The 22,630-nt window shown below is 45.2% G+C and overlaps 1 protein-coding gene across 2 annotated transcripts in view; it reads left to right on the top strand.

Moving 5' to 3' along the window:
• Positions 1-21,159, top strand: part of LOC110517956 (receptor-type tyrosine-protein phosphatase O) — a 109,178-nt gene extending 88,019 nt beyond the window's left edge. For both annotated transcript variants that reach the window (XM_036945524.1, XM_036945525.1), the window contains 8 exons: positions 1,383-1,464; positions 1,572-1,662; positions 1,798-1,874; positions 4,022-4,279; positions 12,446-12,600; positions 13,705-13,840; positions 14,689-14,808; positions 21,023-21,159. In XM_036945524.1, the coding sequence (XP_036801419.1) occupies positions 1,383-1,464; positions 1,572-1,662; positions 1,798-1,874; positions 4,022-4,279; positions 12,446-12,600; positions 13,705-13,840; positions 14,689-14,790 (901 nt within the window). In that variant the 3' untranslated portion in view covers positions 14,791-14,808; positions 21,023-21,159. The remainder of the gene's footprint in view (positions 1-1,382; positions 1,465-1,571; positions 1,663-1,797; positions 1,875-4,021; positions 4,280-12,445; positions 12,601-13,704; positions 13,841-14,688; positions 14,809-21,022) is intronic.
• The last annotated feature ends 1,471 nt before the right edge of the window (positions 21,160-22,630 follow it).

Genomic DNA, 22,630 nt, shown 5'->3' with positions numbered 1-22,630 from the left:
TGGGTGTGTGATGTGTGTTAATCTGTGTGTGTGTGAAATGTGTTAACGTGTGTGTGTTAATCTGGGTGTGTGTGAAATGTGTTAAATATGTGTGTGTGTGCTAATGTGTGTGTGTGTTAATCTGTGTGTGAGGTGTTGTAACAATTCTCCTCCTCTTCTGAGGAGGAGTAGGAAATATCGGACCAATGCGCACTGTTCTGTGTGTTGTGTTTCAGCCCTGTCCAGCTGGATGACTGTTCTGTGTGTTGTGTTTCAGCCCTGTCCATCTGGATGACTGTTCTGTGTGTTGTGTTTCAGCCCTGTCCAGCTGGATGACTGTTCTGTGTGTTGTGTTTCAGCCCTGTCCAGATGGATGACTGTTCCATGTGTTGTGTTTCAGCCCTGTCCAGATGGATGACTGTTCTGTGTGTTGTGTTTCAGCCCTGTCCAGATGGATGACTGTTCCATGTGTTGTGTTTCAGCCCTGTCCAGATGGATGACTGTTCTGTGTGTTGTGTTTCAGCCCTGTCCAGATGGATGACTGTTCTGTGTGTTGTGTTTCAGCCCTGTCCAGATGGATGACTGTTCTGTGTGTTGTGTTTCAGCCCTGTCCATCTGGATGACTGTTCTGTGTGTTGTGTTTCAGCCCTGTCCAGCTGGATGACTGTTGTGTTTCAGCCCTGTCCATCTGGATGACTGTTGTGTTTCAGCCCTGTCCAGATGGATGACTGTTCTGTGTGTTGTGTTTCAGCCCTGTCCAGCTGGATGACTGTTGTGTTTCAGCCCTGTCCATCTGGATGACTGTTGTGTTTCAGCCCTGTCCAGATGGATGACTGTTCTGTGTGTTGTGTTTCAGCCCTGTCCAGATGGATGACTGTTCTGTGTGTTGTGTTTCAGCCCTGTCCAGATGGATGACTGTTCTGTGTGTTGTATTTCAGCCCTGTCCAGATGGATTACTGTTCTGTGTGTTGTGTTTCAGCCCTGTCCAGATGGATGACTGTTGTGTTTCAGCCCTGTCCAGCTGGATTACTGTTCTGTGTGTTGTGTTTCAGCCCTGTCCATCTGGATGACTGTTGTGTTTCAGCCCTGTCCAGCTGGATTACTGTTCTGTGTGTTGTATTTCAGCCCTGTCCAGATGGATGACTGTTCTGTGTGTTGTGTTTCAGCCCTGTCCAGATGGATGACTGTTCTGTGTGTTGTGTTTCAGCCCTGTCCAGATGGATGACTGTTCTGTGTGTTGTGTTTCAGCCCTGTCCAGATGGATGACTGTTCTGTGTGTTGTGTTTCAGCCCTGTCCAGATGGATGACCGTTCTGTGTGTTGTGTTTCAGCCCTGTCCAGATGGATGACTGTTGTGTTTCAGCCCTGTCCAGCTGGATGACTGTTCTGTGTGTTGTGTTTCAGCCCTGTCCAGATGGATGACTTTGATGCGTACCTCAAAGACATGAGCAAAGACTCCGCCTACAAGTTCTCTCTGCAGTTTGAGGTAGTATTCTGATGACCTAATGATCATGTTAAAGCTGGATTAGATATTGTGCTTGAGTCGTCGCTCATGGCCTGTCATGTGTCTGTCATGTGTCTGTCATGTTGTAGGAGCTGAAGAGCGTAGGTCTCGATCTTTCCCATGATGCAGCAGACCTGCCTATCAACAGACCCAAGAACCGCTACACCAACATCCTGCCGTGTGAGTGACCGACAGGAAACAGTAGCAGACACTAAGCCATATATAACAGTATGCTTTAACATGGTAGTTTATCTGTAGGAACAGACAAGAAACAGATCACTGATGAGTACTGAATAGAACCATGACTTTCCCCAGATGACTTCAGCAGAGTGAAGGTGATCTATTTACATAACGACGAGGGATCAGACTACATCAACGCCAACTACATACCAGTAAGTACCAGTACATACCAACTACATAACAGTAAGTACCAGTACATACCAACTACATACCAGTTAGTACCAGTACATACCAACTACATACCAGTTAGTACCAGTACATACCAACTACATAACAGTAAGTACCAGTACATACCAACTACATAACAATAAGTACCAGTACATACCAACTACATACCAGTTAGTACCAGTACATACCAACTACATACCAGTTAGTACCAGTACATACCAACTACATAACAGTAAGTACCAGTACATACCAACTACATACCAGTTAGTACCAGTACATACATCTACATACCAGTTAGTACCAGTACATTCCAACTACATAACAGTAAGTACCAGTACATACCAACTACATACCAGTAAGTACCAGTACATACCAACTACATAACAGTAAGTACCAGTACATACCAACTACATACCAGTTAGTACCAGTACATACCATCTACATACCAGTTAGTACCACTACACACCAGCAACATACCAGTTAGTACCAGTACATACCAACTACTTACCAGTACATACCATATACATACCAGTTAGTACCAGTACATACCATATACATACCAGTACATACCAACTACATACCAGTTAGTACCAGTACATACCATCTACATACCAGTTAGTACCAGTACATACCAACTACATACCAGTTAGTACCAGTACATACCATCTACATACCAGTACCTACCAACTACATACCAGTTAGTACCAGTACATACCATCTACATACCAGTATATACCAACTACATACCAGTTAGTATACGTACATACCATCTACATACCAGTTAGTTCCGGTATATACCAACTACATACCAGTTAGTACCAGTACATACCAACTACGTACCAGTACCTACCAACTACATACCAGTTAGTACCAGTACATACCAACTACATACCACTTAGTTCCAGTACATACCAACTACATACCAGTTAGTACCAGTACATACCAACTACATACCAGTTAGTACCAGTACATACCAACTACATACCAGTTAGTACCAGTACCAGGGCCCTCTGCCTGAGACCTTAACCTCAACAGTAACGATAACCCTGCTTTTCTCCCTCTACAGGGTTATAAATCACCACCCAGGGCCCTCTGCCTGAGACCTTAACCTCAACAGTAACCATAACCCTGGTTTTCTCCCTCTACAGGGTTATAAATCATCACCCAGGGCCCTCTGCCTGAGACCTTAACCTCAACAGTAACCATAACCCTGGTTTTCTCCCTCTACAGGGTTATAAATCATCACCCAGGGCCCTCTGCCTGAGACCTTAACCTCAACAGTAACCATAACCCTGGTTTTCTCCCTCTACAGGGTTATAAATCACCACCAGGGCCCTCTGCCTGAGACCTTAACCTCAACAGTAACCATAACCCTGGTTTTCTCCCCCTACAGGGTTATAAATCACCACCCAGGGCCCTCTGCCTGAGACCTGAACCTCAACAGTAACCATAACCCTGGTTTTCTCCCCCTCCAGGGTTATAAATCACCACCCAGGGCCCTCTGCCTGAGACCTTAACCTCAACAGTAACCATAACCCTGGTTTTCTCCCCCTCCAGGGTTATAAATCACCACCCAGGGCCCTCTGCCTGAGACCTGAACCTCAACAGTAACCATAACCCTGGTTTTCTCCCTCTACAGGGTTATAAATCATCACCCAGGGCCCTCTGCCTGAGACCTTAACCTCAACAGTAACCATAACCCTGGGTTTCTCCCCCTCCAGGGTTATAAATCACCACCCAGGGCCCTCTGCCTGAGACCTTAACCTCAACAGTAACCATAACCCTGGTTTTCTCCCCCTCCAGGGTTATAAATCATCACCCAGGCCCCTCTGCCTGAGACCTTAACCTCAACAGTAACCATAACCCTGGTTTTCTCCCCCTCCAGGGTTATAAATCATCACCCAGGGCCCTCTGCCTGAGACCTGAACCTCAACAGTAACCATAACCCTGGTTTTCTCCCCCTCCAGGGTTATAAATCACCACCCAGGGCCCTCTGCCTGAGACCTTAACCTCAACAGTAACCATAACCCTGGTTTTATCCCTCTATAGGGTTACAAATCACCACCCAGGGCCCTCTGCCTGGGACGTGAACCTCAACAGTAACCATAACCCTGGTTGTCTCCCCCTCCAGGGTTATAAATCACCCAGAGAGTACATCGCTACCCAGGGTCCTCTGCCTGAGACGAGGAACGACTTCTGGAACATGATCCTGCAGCAGAAGAGCCACATCATTGTGATGCTGACGCAGTGTAACGAGAGGCGCAGGGTGAAGTGTGACCACTACTGGCCATTCACAGATGAGCCGGTGACCTACGGAGAGATCAGTGTTGAGATGCTGTCGGAGTCAGAATCACCAGAGTGGACCATAAGGAACTTCAGACTGGGATATGTGAGTGGATCTACAGCATCACATGACAAACAAACAACACTGATTTCAAAGTTTAGCAAACCAAACAACTCTAGTTGCACGAGAACTACTTTTAACAATTTACACTGAACATACAGTGCCTTGCGAAAGTATTCGGCCCCCTTGAACTTTGCGACCTTTTGCCACATTTCAGGCTTCAAACATAAAGATATAAATCTGTATTTTTTTGTGAAGAATCAACAACAAGTGGGACACAATCATGAAGTGGAACGACATTTATTGGATATTTCAAACTTTTTTAACAAATCAAAAACTGAAAAATTGGGGCGTGCAAAATTATTCAGCCCCCTTAAGTTAATACTTTGTAGCGCCACCTTTTGCTGTGATTACAGCTGTAAGTCGCTTGGGGTATGTCACTATCAGTTTTGCACATCGAGAGACTGACATTTTTTCCCATTCCTCCTTGCAAAACATCTCGAGCTCAGTGAGGTTGGATGGAGAGCATTTGTGAACAGCAGTTTTCAGTTCTTTCCACAGATTCTCGATTGGATTCAGGTCTGGACTTTGACTTGGCCATTCTAACACCTGGATATGTTTATTTTTGAACCATTCCATTGTAGATTTTGCTTTATGTTTTGGATCATTGTCTTGTTGGAAGACAAATCTTCGTCCCAGTCTCAGGTCTTTTGCAGACTCCATCAGGTTTTCTTCCAGAATGGTCCTGTATTTGGCTCCATCCATCTTCCCATCAATTTTAACCATCTTCCCTGTCCCTGCTGAAGAAAAGCAGGCCCAAACCATGATGCTGCCACCACCATGTTTGACATTGGGGATGGTGTGTTCAGGGTGATGAGCTGTGTTGCTTTTACGCCAAACATAACGTCTTGCATTGTTGCCAAAAAGTTCAATTTTGGTTTCATCTGACCAGAGCACCTTCTTCCACATGTTTGGTGTGTCTCACAGGTGGCTTGTGGCAAACTTTAAATGACACTTTTTATGGATATCTTTAAAAAATGGCTTTCTTCTTGCCACTCTTCCATAAAGGCCAGATTTGTGCAATATACGACTGATTGTTGTCCTATGGACAGAGTCTCCCACCTCAGCTGTAGATCTTTGCAGTTCATCCAGAGTGATCATGGGCCTCTTGGTTGCATCTCTGATCAGTCTTCTCCTTGTATGAGCTGAAAGTTTAGAGGGACGGCCAAGTCTTGGTAGATTTGCAGTGGTCTGATACTCCTTCCATTTCAATATTATCGCTTGCACAGTGCTCCTTGGGATGTTTAAAGCTTGGGAAATCTTTTTGTATCCAAATCCGGCTTTAAACTTCTTCACAACAGTATCTTGGACCTGCCTGGTGTGTTCCTTGTTCTTCATGAGGCTCTCTGCGCTTTTAACGGACCTCTGAGACTATCACAGTGCAGGTGCATTTATACGGAGACTTGATTACATACAGGTGGATTGTATTTATCATCATTAGTCATTTAGGTCAACATTGGATCATTCAGAGATCCTCACTGAACTTCTGGAGAGAGTTTGCTGCACTGAAAGTAAAAGGGCTGAATAATTTTGCACGCCCAATTTTTCAGTTTTTGATTTGTTAAAAAAGTTTGAAATATCCAATAAATGTCGTTCCACTTCATGATTGTGTCCCACTTGTTGTTGATTCTTCACAAAAAAATACAGTTTTATATCTTTATGTTTGAAGCCTGAAATGTGGCGAAAGGTCGCAAAGTTCAAGGGGGCCGAATACTTTCGCAAGGTATTGTATATTATTTAGTATATGTAAAGACAAGATTAAAACAAGAATAGTCTGATGGGTGACAATATTAGCGTATCACTTGTGAATGATGCCCAGCATAAGAAACAATGCCTTTTTTTGGGACTTGTTCGAATCATAGTCGCACACCTCATGTAGTCTAGTCCATAGTCCTATATGTTTTAATAAGGCTAGTATCACACCTCATGTAGCCTAGCCCATAGTCCTATAAGGTTAGTATCACACCTCATGTAGCCTAGCCCATAGTCCTATAAGGTTAGTATCACACCTCATGTAGCCTAGCCCATAGTCCTGTAAGGTTAGTATCACACCTCATGTAGCCTAGCCTATAGTCCTATAAGGTTAGTATCACACCTCATGTAGTCTAGCCCATAGTCCTATAAGGTCAGTATCACACCTCATGTAGTCTAGTCCATAGTCCTATAAGGTTAGTATCACACCTCATGTAGCCTAGCCCATAGTCCTATAAGGTTAGTATCACACCTCATGTAGTCTAGCCCATAGTCCTATAAGGTTAGTATCACACCTCATGTAGTCTAGTCCATAGTCCTATAAGGTTAGTATCACACCTCATGTAGTCTAGTCCATAGTCCTATAAGGTTAGTATCACACCTCATGTAGTCTAGCCCATAGTCCTATAAGGTTAGTATCACACCTCATGTAGTCTAGCCCATAGTCCTGTAAGGTTAGTATCACACCTCATGTAGCCTAGCCCATAATCCTATATGTTTTAATAAGGTTAGTATCACACCTCATGTAGTCTAGTCCATAGTCCTATATGTTTTAATAAGGTTAGTATCACACCTCATGTAGTCTAGTCCATAGTCCTATATGTTTTAATAAGGTTAGTATCACACCTCATGTAGTCTAGTCCATAGTCCTATATGTTTTAATAAGGTTAGTATCACACCTCATGTAGCCTAGTCCATAGTCCTATAAGGTTAGTATCACACCTCATGTAGCCTAGCCCATAGTCCTATAAGGTTAGTATCACACCTCATGTAGCCTAGCCCATAGTCCTATATGTTTTAATAAGGTTAGTATCACACCTCATGTAGTCTAGTCCATAGTCCTATATGTTTTAATAAGGTTAGTATCACACCTCATGTAGCCTAGTCCATAGTCCTATAAGGTTAGTATCACACCTCATGTAGCCTAGCCCATAGTCCTGTTAGGTTAGTATCACACCTCATGTAGTCTAGTCCATAGTCCTATAAGGTTAGTATCACACCTCATGTAGTCTAGTCCATAGTCCTATAAGGTTAGTATCACACCTCATGTAGTCTAGTCCATAGTCCTATAAGGTTAGTATCACACCTCATGTAGTCTAGTCCATAATCCTATAAGGTTAGTATCACACCTCATGTAGTCTAGCCCATAGTCCTATATGTTTTAATAAGGTTAGTATCACACCTCATGTAGTCTAGTCCATAGTCCTATATGTTTTAATAAGGTTAGTATCACACCTCATGTAGCCTAGCCCATAGTCCTATAAGGTTAGTATCACACCTCATGTAGTCTAGCCCATAGTCCTATAAGGTTAGTATCACACCTCATGTAGTCTAGTCCATAGTCCTATAAGGTTAGTATCACACCTCATGTAGTCTAGTCCATAGTCCTATAAGGTTAGTATCACACCTCATGTAGTCTAGCCCATAGTCCTATAAGGTTAGTATCACACCTCATGTAGTCTAGCCCATAGTCCTGTAAGGTTAGTATCACACCTCATGTAGCCTAGTCCATAATCCTATATGTTTTAATAAGGTTAGTATCACACCTCATGTAGCCTAGCCCATAATCCTATATGTTTTAATAAGGTTAGTATCACACCTCATGTAGTCTAGTCCATAGTCCTATATGTTTTAATATGGTTAGTATCACACCTCATGTAGTCTAGTCCATAGTCCTATAAGGTTAGTATCACACCTCATGTAGTCTAGCCCATAGTCCTATAAGGTTAGTATCACACCTCATGTAGTCTAGCCCATAGTCCTATAAGGTTAGTATCACACCTCATGTAGTCTAGCCCATAGTCCTGTAAGGTTAGTATCACACCTCATGTAGCCTAGTCCATAGTCCTATAAGGTTAGTATCACACCTCATGTAGTCTAGCCCATAATCCTATATGTTTTAATAAGGTTAGTATCACACCTCATGTAGCCTAGCCCATAATCCTATATGTTTTAATAAGGTTAGTATCACACCTCATGTAGTCTAGTCCATAGTCCTATATGTTTTAATATGGTTAGTATCACACCTCATGTAGTCTAGTCCATAGTCCTATATGTTTTAATAAGGTTAGTATCACACCTCATGTAGCCTAGTCCATAGTCCTATAAGGTTAGTATCACACCTCATGTAGCCTAGCCCATAGTCCTATATGTTTTAATAAGGTCAGTATCACACCCCATGTAGTCTAGCCCATAGTCCTATAAGGTTAGTATCACACCTCATGTAGTCTAGTCCATAGTCCTATAAGGTTAGTATCACACCTCATGTAGTCTAGTCCATAGTCCTATAAGGTTAGTATCACACCTCATGTAGTCTAGTCCATAGTCCTATATGTTTTAATAAGGTTAGTATCACACCTCATGTAGCCTAGCCCATAGTCCTATATGTTTTAATAAGGTTAGTATCACACCTCATGTAGTCTAGTCCATAGTCCTATAAGGTTAGTATCACACCTCATGTAGTCTAGTCCATAGTCCTATAAGGTTAGTATCATACCTCATGTAGTCTAGTCCATAGTCCTATAAGGTTAGTATCACACCTCATGTAGTCTAGCCCATAGTCCTATAAGGTTAGTATCACACCTCATGTAGTCTAGCCCATAATCCTATATGTTTTAATAAGGTTAGTATCACACCTCATGTAGTCTAGTCCAAAGTCCTATAAGGTTAGTATCACACCTCATGTAGTCTAGCCCATAGTCCTATATGGTTAGTATCACACCTCATGTAGCCTAGCCCATAGTCCTATATGTTTTAATAAGGTTAGTATCACACCTCATGTAGTCTAGTCCAAAGTCCTATAAGGTTAGTATCACACCTCATGTAGTCTAGCCCATAATCCTATATGTTTTAATAAGGTTAGTATCACACCTCATGTAGCCTAGTCCATAGTCCTATAAGGTTAGTATCACACCTCATGTAGCCTAGCCCATAGTCCTATATGTTTTAATAAGGTTAGTATCACACCTCATGTAGTCTAGTCCAAAGTCCTATAAGGTTAGTATCACACCTCATGTAGTCTAGTCCAAAGTCCTATAAGGTTAGTATCACACCTCATGTAGCCTAGCCCATAGTCCTATATGTTTTAATAAGGTTAGTATCACACCTCATGTAGTCTAGCCCATAGTCCTATAAGGTTAGTATCACACCTCATGTAGTCTAGTCCATAGTCCTATAAGGTTAGTATCACACCTCATGTAGTCTAGCCCATAATCCTATATGTTTTAATAAGGTTAGTATCACACCTCATGTAGCCTAGCCCATAGTCCTATATGTTTTAATAAGGTTAGTATCACACCTCATGTAGCCTAGCCCATAGTCCTATATGTTTTAATAAGGTTAGTATCACACCTCATGTAGCCTAGCCCATAGTCCTATAAGGTTAGTATCACACCTCATGTAGCCTAGCCCATAGTCCTATAAGGTTAGTATCACACCTCATGTAGCTTAGCCCATAATCCTATAAGGTTTGTATCACACCTCATGTAGCCTAGGCCATAGTCCTATATGTTTTAATAAGGTTAGTATCACACCTCATGTAGCCTAGCCCATAGTCCTATATGTTTTAATAAGGTTTGTATCACAACTCATGTAGTCTAGTCCATAGTCCTATAAGGTTAGTATCACACCTCATGTAGTCTAGTCCATAATCCTATAAGGTTTGTATCACACCTCATGTAGCCTAGGCCATAGTCCTATATGTTTTAATAAGGTTAGTATCACACCTCATGTAGTCTAGTCCATAGTCCTATATGTTTTAATAAGGTTAGTATCACACCTCATGTAGCCTAGTCCATAGTCCTATATGGTTAGTATCACACCTCATGTAGCCTAGCCCATAGTCCTATATGTTTTAATAAGGTTAGTATCACACCTCATGTAGTCTAGTCCATAGTCCTATAAGGTTAGTATCATACCTCATGTAGTCTAGTCCATAGTCCTATAAGGTTAGTATCATACCTCATGTAGTCTAGTCCATAGTCCTATAAGGTTAGTATCACACCTCATGTAGCCTAGCCCATAGTCCTGTAAGGTTAGTATCACACCTCATGTAGCCTAGCCCATAGTCCTATAAGGTTAGTATCACACCTCATGTAGTCTAGCCCATAGTCCTATAAGGTTAGTATCACACCTCATGTAGTCTAGTCCAAAGTCCTATAAGGTTAGTATCACACCTCATGTAGTCTAGCCCATAATCCTATATGTTTTAATAAGGTTAGTATCACACCTCATGTAGTCTAGTCCAAAGTCCTATAAGGTTAGTATCACACCTCATGTAGTCTAGCCCATAATCCTATATGTTTTAATAAGGTTAGTATCACACCTCATGTAGCCTAGTCCATAGTCCTATAAGGTTAGTATCACACCTCATGTAGCCTAGCCCATAGTCCTATATGTTTTAATAAGGTTAGTATCACACCTCATGTAGTCTAGTCCAAAGTCCTATAAGGTTAGTATCACACCTCATGTAGTCTAGCCCATAATCCTATATGTTTTAATAAGGTTAGTATCACACCTCATGTAGTCTAGTCCAAAGTCCTATAAGGTTAGTATCACACCTCATGTAGTCTAGCCCATAATCCTATATGTTTTAATAAGGTTAGTATCACACCTCATGTAGCCTAGCCCATAGTCCTATATGTTTTAATAAGGTTAGTATCACACCTCATGTAGCCTAGCCCATAGTCCTATAAGGTTAGTATCACACCTCATGTAGCCTAGCCCATAGTCCTATAAGGTTAGTATCACACCTCATGTAGCCTAGCCCATAGTCCTATAAGGTTAGTATCACACCTCATGTAGCCTAGCCCATAGTCCTATAAGGTTTGTATCACACCTCATGTAGCCTAGCCCATAATCCTATAAGGTTTGTATCACACTTCATGTAGCCTAGCCCATAGTCCTATATGTTTTAATAAGGTTAGTATCACACCTCATGTAGCCTAGCCCATAGTCCTATATGTTTTAATAAGGTTTGTATCACAACTAAAGTGGCCAAATAACTTCTTAAAATGAAGCACATTAATCTGCTTTAAAGGGGTGTAGAGCCTAACTGGGGGTGTAGAGCCTAACTGGGGGTGTAGAGCCTAACTGGGGGTGTAGAGCCTAACTGGGGGTGTGGAGCCTAACTGGGGGTGTGGAGCCTAACGGGTGTAGAGCCTAACTGGGGGTGTAGAGCCTAACTGGGGGTGTAGAGCCTAACTGGGGGTGTAGAGCCTAACTGGGGGTGTAGAGCCTAACTGGGGGTGTAGAGCCTAACTGGGGGTGTAGAGCCTAACTGGGGGTGTAGAGCCTAACTGGGGGTGTAGAGCCTAACTAGCACATACAGTTGAAGTCGGAAGTGTACATACACCTTAGCCAAATACATTTAAACTCAGTTTTTTACAATTCCTGACATTTAATCCTAGTTAAAATTCCCTGTTTTAGGTCAGTTAGGATCAACACTTTATTTTAAGAATGTGAAATGTCAGAATAATAGCAGAGAGAATTATTTATTTCAGCTTTAATTTCTTTCATCACATTCCCAGTGGGTCAGTAGTTTACATACACTCAATTAGTATTTGGAAGCATTACCTTTAAATTGTTTAACTTGGGTCAAATGTTACGGGTAGCCTTCCACAAGCTTCCCACAATAAGTTGGGTGAATTTTGGCCCATTCTTTCCTGACAGAGCTGGTGTATCTGAGTCAGGTTTTTAGGCCTCCTTGCCTGCACATGCTTTTTCAGTTCTGCCCACACATTTTCTATAGGCTTGAGATCAGGGCTTTGTGATGGCCACTCCAATACCTTGACTTTGTTGTCCTTAAGCCATTTTACCACAACTTTGGAAGTATGCTTGGGGTTATTGTCCATTTGGAAGACCCATTTAAGACCAAGCTTTAACTTCCTGGCTGATGTCTTGAGATGTTGCTTCAATATATCCACATCATTTTCCTTCCTCATGAAGCCATCTATTTTGTGAAGTGCACCAGTCCGTCCTGCAGCAAAGCACCCCCACAACATGATGCTGCCACCCCCGTGCTTCACGGTTGGGGTGGTGTTCTTCGGCTTGCAAGTCTCCCCCTTTTTAGGAGGTGGAGGTGGAGGAGGTGCCCTGCTGCTAGCTAGACCCGGATGGAGAGATCTGATGTATACTGATCCATCAGCCTTGTCTGTCTTTCCGTGGTGTCTCTCCCTGCAGGCTGACGAGTCTCAGGACGTCCTCCATCTCAACTACACGTCCTGGCCGGACCACGGTGTCCCCACGGTCAACGCCATCGATAGCATCCTGCAGTTCGTACACATCGTCCGCCAGCAGGCCAACCGCACCAAAGAACCCATTGTGGTTCACTGCAGGTACGTACAGGGTCTACCAGGCTCAACCACAGGGGCCATGCTGTCAGGGACATGTTACTCAGACAGAGTTGTCTGAGAGCTCCCAAATGGAAGGTACGTACAGGGTCTACCAGGCTCAACCACAGGGGCCATGCTGTCAGGGACATGTTACTCAGACAGAGTTGTCTGAGAGCTCCCAAATGGAAGGTACGTACAGGGTCTACCAGGCTCAACCACAGGGGCCATGCTGTCAGGGACATGTTACTCAAACAGAGTTGTCTGAGAGCTCCCAAATGGAAGCCAGTAGTCCTTAGAGAAATAGCCTTCAGACAAAACTTCCAGTCCACATATGAAACCTAAATGGAAGCCAGTAGGCCTTAGAGAAACAACCTTCAGGCCAAACTTCCAGTCCACATATGAAACCCAAATGGAAGCCAGTAGGCCTTAGAGAAACAACCTTCAGGCCAAACTTCCAGTCCACATATGAAACCTAAATGGAAGCCAGTAGTCCTTAGAGAAACAACCTTCAGACCAGACTCCCAGTCCACATATGAAACCTAAATGGAAGCCAGTAGGCCTTAGAGAAACAACCTTCAGGCCAAACTTCCAGTCCACATATGAAACCTAAATGGAAGCCAGTAGGCCTTAGCGAAACAACCTTCAGACCAGACTTCCAGTCCACATATGAAACCCAAATGGAAGCCAGTAGGCCTTAGCGAAACTGCATTCAGACCAATCTTTCAGTCTACACAGGTAGTAATCCACAAGGTAAATAACAATTAACAAAACAACTCTGTTTACTTTGAGAAGATTGTCACTTGTAAAGAATTGAGAAAACCAGGCCTTTTGAACTATAAACAGTTTCCTAGTAACAAACGTTTCTCTACAGTACACTCTTTCACTGCATTGATGAGAGGCAACCATGTTGTCTTCAGCTGTCAAGTCCTTTCCAACCAGTGCAGAGGCAACTGAGCCACTCAAACCATAGTGAGATGTCAGACGGTTATCAGAGGTTATTAATGAGTTGACAGCTCTACAGTGCCGTGTCTCTCCACAGTGCTGGTGTCTCTCCACTAACAGGATGTTGTGTCTCTCCACTAACAGGATGTTGTGTTGTCTCCACAGTGCTGGTGTGGGCCGGACAGGGACCTTCATCGCTCTGGACCGACTGATGCAGCACATCAGAGAACATGAGTATACTGACATCCTGGGTATGGTGTCTGAGATGAGGTCTCATCGACTCTCCATGGTCCAGACAGAGGTAAGAGACAGTCCCAGTGGGGGTTAGGGTTAGGATCTGAGATGAGGTCTCATCGACTCTCCATGGTCCAGACAGAGGTAAGAGACAGTCCCAGTGGGGTTTAGGGTTAGGATCTGAGATGAGATGAGGTCCCATCGACTCTCCATGGTCCAGACAGAGGTTAGACTCCTTTCCCCTCAGACCAAGGTACTGTAGGGCCCCATCTGGTCTATGGTCAGACTGTCTCCTTTCCCCTCAGACCGAGGTACTGTAGGGCCCCATCTGGTCTCTGGTCAGACTGTCTCCTTTCCCCTCAGACCGAGGTACTGTAGGGTCCCATCTGGTCTCTGGTCAGACTGTCTCCTTTCCCCTCAGACCGAGGTACTGTAGGGCCCCATCTGGTCTCTGGTCAGACTGTCTCCTTTCCCCTCAGACCGAGGTACTGTAGGGCCCCATCTGGTCTCTGGTCAGATTGTCTCCTTTCCCCTCAGACCAAGGTACTGTAGGGTCCCATCTGGTCTCTGGTCAGACTGTCTCCTTTCCCCTCAGACCGAGGTACTGTAGGGCCCCATCTGGTCTATGGTCAGACTGTCTCCTTTCCCCTCAGACCGAGGTACTGTAGGGCCCCATCTGGTCTCTGGTCAGACTGTCTCCTTTCCCCTCAGACCGAGGTACTGTAGGGTCCCATCTGGTCTCTGGTCAGACTGTCTCCTTTCCCCTCAGACCGAGGTACTGTAGGGCCCCATCTGGTCTCTGGTCAGACTGTCTCCTTTCCCCTCAGAATAGGGTGCCATTTCAGACATACTTATGCACTGTCACTAAAACATTCTTCTGTTGACATTCTTCCTGTATGACGTCACTTCCTGTAGGAGCAGTACGTGTTCATCCACCAGTGTGTCCTGCTGATGTGGAAGAAGAAGACACAGTCCATCAGCAGTGATGTCATCTACGAGAACATCAGCAAGTCCTAGTGACGCCTCCTGCACAACGTAAGAATCTGTAGACACCCTGTGAATCTATAGGCACCCCTCTGAATCTATAGACACCCTGTGAATCTATAGGCACCCCTCTGAATCTATGGGCACCCCTCTGAATATATAGACACCCCTCTGAATCTATAGCCACCCCTCTGAATCTATGGGCACCCCTCTGAATATATAGACACCCCTCTGAATGTATAGGCACCCCTCTGAATCTATAGCCACCCCTCTGAATCTATAGCCACCCCTCTGAATCTATGGGCACCCCTCTGAATATATAGACACCCCTCTGAATCTATAGACACCCCTCTGAATCTATAGGCACCCCTCTGAATCTATGGGCACCCCTCTGAATATATAGACACCCCTCTGAATCTATAGACACCCCTCTGAATCTATAGCCACCCCTCTGAATCTATAGACACCCCTCTGAATCTATAGGCACCCCTCTGAATCTATAGCCACCCCTCTGAATCTATAGGCACCCCTCTGAATCTATGGGCACCCCTCTGAATATATAGACACCCCTCTGAATCTATAGACACCCCTCTGAATCTATAGCCACCCCTGTGAATCTATAACCACCCCTCTGAATCTATAGCCACCCCTCTGAATCTATAGCCCTCCCTCTGAATCAATAGCCACCCCTCTGAATCAATAGCCACCCCTCTGAATCAATAGCCACCCCTCTGAATCTATAGCCACCCCTCTGAATCTATAGACATCCCCTCTGAATCTATAGCCACCCCTCTGAATCTATAGCCACCTCTCTGATCTATAGCCACCCCTCTGAATCTATAGCCACCCCTCTGAATCTATAGCCACCCCTCTGAATCTATAGCCACCCCTGTGAATCCATAGACATCCCCTCTGAATCTATAGCCACCCCTCTGAATATATAGCCACCCCTCTGAATGCATAGACATCCCCTCTGAATCTATAGCCACCCCTCTGAATCTATAGCCACCCCTCTGAATCTATAGCCACCCCTCTGAATAGATAACCACCCCTCTGAATCTATAGCCACCCCTCTGAATCTATAGCCACCCCTCTGAATCTATAGCCACCCCTCTGAATCTATAGACATCCCTCTGAATCTATAGACATCCCCTCTGAATCTATAGCCACCCCTCTGAATCAATAGCCACCCCTCTGAATCTATAGCCACCCCTCTGAATCTATAGCCACCTCTCTGAATCTATAGCCACCCCTCTGAATCTATAGCCACCCCTCTGAATCTATAGCCACCCCTCTGAATAGATAACCACCCCTCTGAATCTATAGCCACCCCTCTGAATCTATAGCCACCCCTCTGAATCTATAGCCACCCCTCTGAATCTATAGACATCCCTCGGAATCTATAGACATCCCCTCTGAATCTATAGCCACCCCTCTGAATCTATAGCCCTCCCTCTGAATCAATAGCCACCCCTCTGAATCAATAGCCACCCCTCTGAATCAATAGCCACCCCTCTGAATCTATAGCCACCCCTCTGAATCCATAGACATCCCCTCTGAATCTATAGCCACCCCTCTGAATATATAGCCACCCCTCTGAATGCATAGACATCCCCTCTGAATCTATAGCCACCCCTCTGAATCCACAGCCACCCCTCTGAATCCATAGACATCCCCTCTGAATCTACAGCCACCCCTCTGAATCTATAGCCACCCCTCTGAATCTATAGCCACCCCTCTGAATCTATAGCCACCCCTGTGAATCTATAACCACCCCTCTGAATCTATAACCACCCCTCTGAATCTATAGCCACCCCTCTGAATCTATAACCACCCCTGTGAATCTATAGCCACCCCTCTGAATCTATAGCCACCCCTCTGAATCTATAGCCACCCCTCTGAATCTATAGCCACCCCTGTGAATCTATAACCACCCCTCTGAATCTATAACCACCCCTCTGAATCTATAGCCACCCCTCTGAATCTATAACCACCCCTGTGAATCTATAACCACCCCTGTGAATCTATAGCCACCCCTCTGAATCTATAGCCACCCCTCTGAATCTATAACCACCCCTCTGAATCTATAACCACCCCTCTGAATCTATAGCCACCCCTCTGAATCTATAACCACCCCTGCGAATCTATAACCACCCCTGTGAATCTATAGCCACCCCTCTGAATCTATAGCCACCCCTCTGAATCTATAGCCACCCCTCTGAATCTATAACCACCCCTGTGAATCTATAGCCACCCCTCTGAATCTATAGCCACCCCTCTGAATCTATATCCACCCCTCTGAATCTATAGACATCCCTCTGAATCTATAGACATCCCCTCTGAATCTATAGCCACCCCTCTGAATCTATAGCCCTCCCTCTGAATCAATAGCCACCCCTCTGAATCAATAGCCACCCCTCTGAATCAATAGCCACCCCTCTGAATCTATAGCCACCCCTCTGAATCTATAGACATCCCCTCTGAATCTATAGCCACCCCTCTGAATCTATAGCCACCTCTCTGAATCTATAGCCACCCCTCTGAATCTATAGCCACCCCTCTGAATCTATAGCCACCCCTCTGAATAGATAACCACCCCTCTGAATCTATAGCCACCCCTCTGAATCTATAGCCACCCCTCTGAATCTATAGCCACCCCTCTGAATCTATAGACATCCCTCTGAATCTATAGACATCCCCTCTGAATCTATAGCCACCCCTCTGAATCTATAGCCCTCCCTCTGAATCAATAGCCACCCCTCTGAATCAATAGCCACCCCTCTGAATCAATAGCCACCCCTCTGAATCTATAGCCACCCCTCTGAATCCATAGACATCCCCTCTGAATCTATAGCCACCCCTCTGAATATATAGCCACCCCTCTGAATGCATAGACATCCCCTCTGAATCTATAGCCACCCCTCTGAATCCACAGCCACCCCTCTGAATCCATAGACATCCCCTCTGAATCTACAGCCACCCCTCTGAATCTATAGCCACCCCTCTGAATCTATAGCCACCCCTCTGAATCTATAGCCACCCCTGTGAATCTATAACCACCCCTCTGAATCTATAACCACCCCTCTGAATCTATAGCCACCCCTCTGAATATATAGCCACCCCTCTGAATGCATAGACATCCCCTCTGAATCTATAGCCACCCCTCTGAATCCACAGCCACCCCTCTGAATCCATAGACATCCCCTCTGAATCTACAGCCACCCCTCTGAATCTATAGCCACCCCTCTGAATCTATAGCCACCCCTCTGAATCTATAGCCACCCCTGTGAATCTATAACCACCCCTCTGAATCTATAACCACCCCTCTGAATCTATAGCCACCCCTCTGAATCTATAACCACCCCTGTGAATCTATAGCCACCCCTCTGAATCTATAGCCACCCCTCTGAATCTATAGCCACCCCTCTGAATCTATAGCCACCCCTGTGAATCTATAACCACCCCTCTGAATCTATAACCACCCCTCTGAATCTATAGCCACCCCTCTGAATCTATAACCACCCCTGTGAATCTATAACCACCCCTGTGAATCTATAGCCACCCCTCTGAATCTATAGCCACCCCTCTGAATCTATAACCACCCCTCTGAATCTATAACCACCCCTCTGAATCTATAGCCACCCCTCTGAATCTATAACCACCCCTGTGAATCTATAACCACCCCTGTGAATCTATAGCCACCCCTCTGAATCTATAGCCACCCCTCTGAATCTATAGCCACCCCTCTGAATCTATAACCACCCCTGTGAATCTATAACCACCCCTGTGAATCTATAGCCACCCCTCTGAATCTATAGCCACCCCTCTGAATCTATAGCCACCCCTCTGAATCTATAGCCACCCCTGTGAATCTATAACCACCCCTCTGAATCTATAACCACCCCTCTGAATCTATAGCCACCCCTCTGAATCTATAACCACCCCTGTGAATCTATAACCACCCCTGTGAATCTATAGCCACCCCTCTGAATCTATAGCCACCCCTCTGAATCTATAACCACCCCTCTGAATCTATAACCACCCCTCTGAATCTATAGCCACCCCTCTGAATCTATAACCACCCCTGTGAATCTATAACCACCCCTGTGAATCTATAGCCACCCCTCTGAATCTATAGCCACCCCTCTGAATCTATAGCCACCCCTCTGAATCTATAACCACCCCTCTGAATCTATAACCACCCCTCTGAATCTATAGCCACCCCTCTGAATCTATAACCACCCCTGTGAATCTATAACCACCCCTGTGAATCTATAGCCACCCCTCTGAATCTATAGCCACCCCTCTGAATCTATAGCCACCCCTCTGAATCTATAACCACCCCTGTGAATCTATAACCACCCCTGTGAATCTATAGCCACCCCTCTGAATCTATAGCCACCCCTCTGAATCTATAGCCACCCCTCTGAATCTATAGCCACCCCTGTGAATCTATAACCACCCCTCTGAATCTATAACCACCCCTCTGAATCTATAGCCACCCCTCTGAATCTATAACCACCCCTGTGAATCTATAACCACCCCTGTGAATCTATAGCCACCCCTCTGAATCTATAGCCACCCCTCTGAATCTATAACCACCCCTCTGAATCTATAACCACCCCTCTGAATCTATAGCCACCCCTCTGAATCTATAACCACCCCTGTGAATCTATAACCACCCCTGTGAATCTATAGCCACCCCTCTGAATCTATAGCCACCCCTCTGAATCTATAGCCACCCCTCTGAATCTATAACCACCCCTGTGAATCTATAGCCACCCCTCTGAATCTATAGCCACCCCTCTGAATCTATAGCCACCCCTCTGAATATATAGCCACCCCTCTGAATCTATAGCCACCCCTCTGAATCTATAACCACCCCTCTGAATCTATAACCACCCCTCTGAATCTATAACCACCCCTGTGAATCTATTTTTTATTTTTTTATTTTTTTATTTCACCTTTATTTAACCAGGTAGGCCAGTTGTGAACACCTTTATTTAACCAGGTAGGCCAGTTGAGAACACCTTTATTTAACCAGGTAGGCCAGTTGAGAACACCTTTATTTAACCAGGTAGGCTAGTTGAGAACACCTTTATTTAACCAGGTAGGCCAGTTGAGAACACCTTTATTTAACCAGGTAGGCTAGTTGAGAACAAGTTCTCATTTGCAACTGCGACCTGGCCAAGATAAAGCATAGCAGTGTGAACAGACAACACAGAGTTACACATGGAGTAAACAATTAACAAGTCAATAACACAGTAGAAAACTACCCCTGTGAATCTATAACCACCCCTCTGAATCTATAGCCACCCCTCTGAATCTATAGCCTTCCCTCTGAATCAATAGCCACCCCTCTGAATCTATAGCCACCCCTCTGAATCTATAGCCACCCCTCTGAATCTATAGCCACCCCTCTGAATCCACAGCCACCCCTCTGAATCTATAGCCACCCTTTCTGAATCTATAGCCACCCCTCTGAATCTATAGCCACCCCTCTGAATCTATAGCCACCCCTCTGAATATATAGCCACCCCTCTGAATATATAGCCACCCCTCTGAATCTATAACCACCCCTCTGAATCTATAACCACCCCTCTGAATCTATAACCACCCCTCTGAATCTATAACCACCCCTCTGAATCTATAGCCACCCCTCTGCATCTATAACCACCCCTCTGAATCTATAGCCTTCCCTCTGAATCTATAGCCACCCCTCTGAATCTATAGCCACCCCTCTGAAACTATAGCCACCCCTCTGAATCTATAGCCACCCCTCTGAATCCACAGCCACCCCTCTGAATCTATAGCCCCTCTCTCTGAATCTATAGCCACCCCTCTGAATCTATAGCCACCCCTCTGAATCTATAGCCATCCCTCTGAATCTATAGCCACCCCTCTGAATCTATAGCCACGCCACCCCTCTGAACCTTCTCTGAATCACCTCTCTGTCATCAGATGGAGAGACTATATCTGAGCAGGTCCCTACACTAGCAGTTCTATACTAACCCCTCTGAATCACCTCTCTGTCATCAGAAGGAGAGACTATATCTGAGCAGGTCCCTACACTAGCAGTTCTATACTAACCCCTCTGAATCACCTCTCTGTCATCAGATGGAGAGACTATATCTGAGCAGGTCCCTACACTAGCAGTTCTATACTAACCCCTCTGAATCACCTCTCTGTCATCAGAAGGAGAGACTATATCTGAGCAGGTCCCTACACTAGCAGTTCTATAATAACCCTGTTCTTCCTGTTGCAGGTCGTGACATCACTCAGACTCCCGTGCTTCAGACATCCGTTCTCTACCGAGACACGTTTCATCATTGATACAAAAAAAAATGAACCCAGAATGTTTGACTAATCTGACAACAACACAAGAAGAACAACATGAAGATGGATTAGAGTTTTAATTGGTGTTAGTTGTGTGGGATTGAACAGGGGTCTGAAGGAGGCTCGTTCACTGACTCAGACTGACCAGGAGTTCTGGCCCTATGAAGCTTGATGTTGTTTCTCCTCTTCAACCTTCAGCAGAACTACAACACAACTGACCGAGACATCAGGAACCAGGCTGGTTGGGACAGCAGCATGACCCCTCTGAGTGATGAAACAACTCTTATAAACCTTGTTTAGAGGGAGTGTGGACCCATCTTTCACACAGCAACTTAGTGGAACTGAACTGAAATGAGAGTGGTTCACATCTCAGACACCGTCTCCAACAAGGTTCACATCTCAGACACCGTCTCCAACTGCAACAAGGTTCACATCTCAGACACCGTCTCCAACAAGGTTCACATCTCAGACACCGTCTCCAACTGCAACAAGGTTCACATGTCAGACACCGTCTCCAACTGCAACAAGGTTCACATCTCAGACACCGTCTCCAACAAGGTTCACATCTCAGACACCGTCTCCAACTGCAACAAGGTTCACATCTCAGACACCGTCTCCAACAAGGTTCACATCTCAGACACCGTCTCCAACTGCAACAAGGTTCACATCTCAGACACCGTCTCCAACAAGGTTCACATCTCAGACACCGTCTCCAGCTGCAACAAGGTTCACATCTCAGACACCGTCTCCAACAAGGTTCACATCTCAGACACCGTCTCCAACAAGGTTCACATCTCAGACACCGTCTCCAACAAGGTTCACATCTCAGACACCGTCTCCAACAAGGTTCATATCTCAGACACCGTCTCCAGCTGCAACAAGGTTCACATCTCAGACACCGTCTCCAACAAGGTTCACATCTCAGACACCGTCTCCAGCTGCAACAAGGTTCACATCTCAGACACCGTCTCCAACAAGGTTCACATCTCAGACACCGTCTCCAACTGCAACAAGGTTCACATCTCAGACACCGTCTCCAACAAGGTTCACATCTCAGACACCGTCTCCAACTGCAACAAGGTTCACATCTCAGACACCGTCTCCAACTGCAACAAGGTTCACATCTCAGACACCGTCTCCAACAAGGTTCACATCTCAGACACCGTCTCCAGCTGCAACACGGTTCACATCTCAGACACCGTCTCCAACTGCAACAAGGTTCACATCTCAGACACCGTCTCCAACTGCAACAAGGTTCACATCTCAGACACCGTCTCCAACTGCAACAAGGTTCACATCTCAGACACCGTCTCCAGCTGCAACAAGGTTCACATCTCAGACACCGTCTCCAACAAGGTTCACATCTCAGACACCGTCTCCAACAAGGTTCACATATCAGACACCGTCTCCAACAAGGTTCACATCTCAGACACCGTCTCCAACTGCAACAAGGTTCACATCTCAGACACCGTCTCCAACTGCAACAAGGTTCACATCTCAGACACCGTCTCCAACAAACTTCACATCTCAGACACAA

The sequence above is a fragment of the Oncorhynchus mykiss genome, chromosome 15, assembly GCF_013265735.2.
Source record: "Oncorhynchus mykiss isolate Arlee chromosome 15, USDA_OmykA_1.1, whole genome shotgun sequence".
In the NCBI taxonomy this organism is placed as follows: domain Eukaryota; kingdom Metazoa; phylum Chordata; class Actinopteri; order Salmoniformes; family Salmonidae; genus Oncorhynchus; species Oncorhynchus mykiss.
The sequence above is the reverse complement of the archived record's forward strand: the minus strand, read 5'-3'. Positions and strand labels throughout refer to the sequence as shown.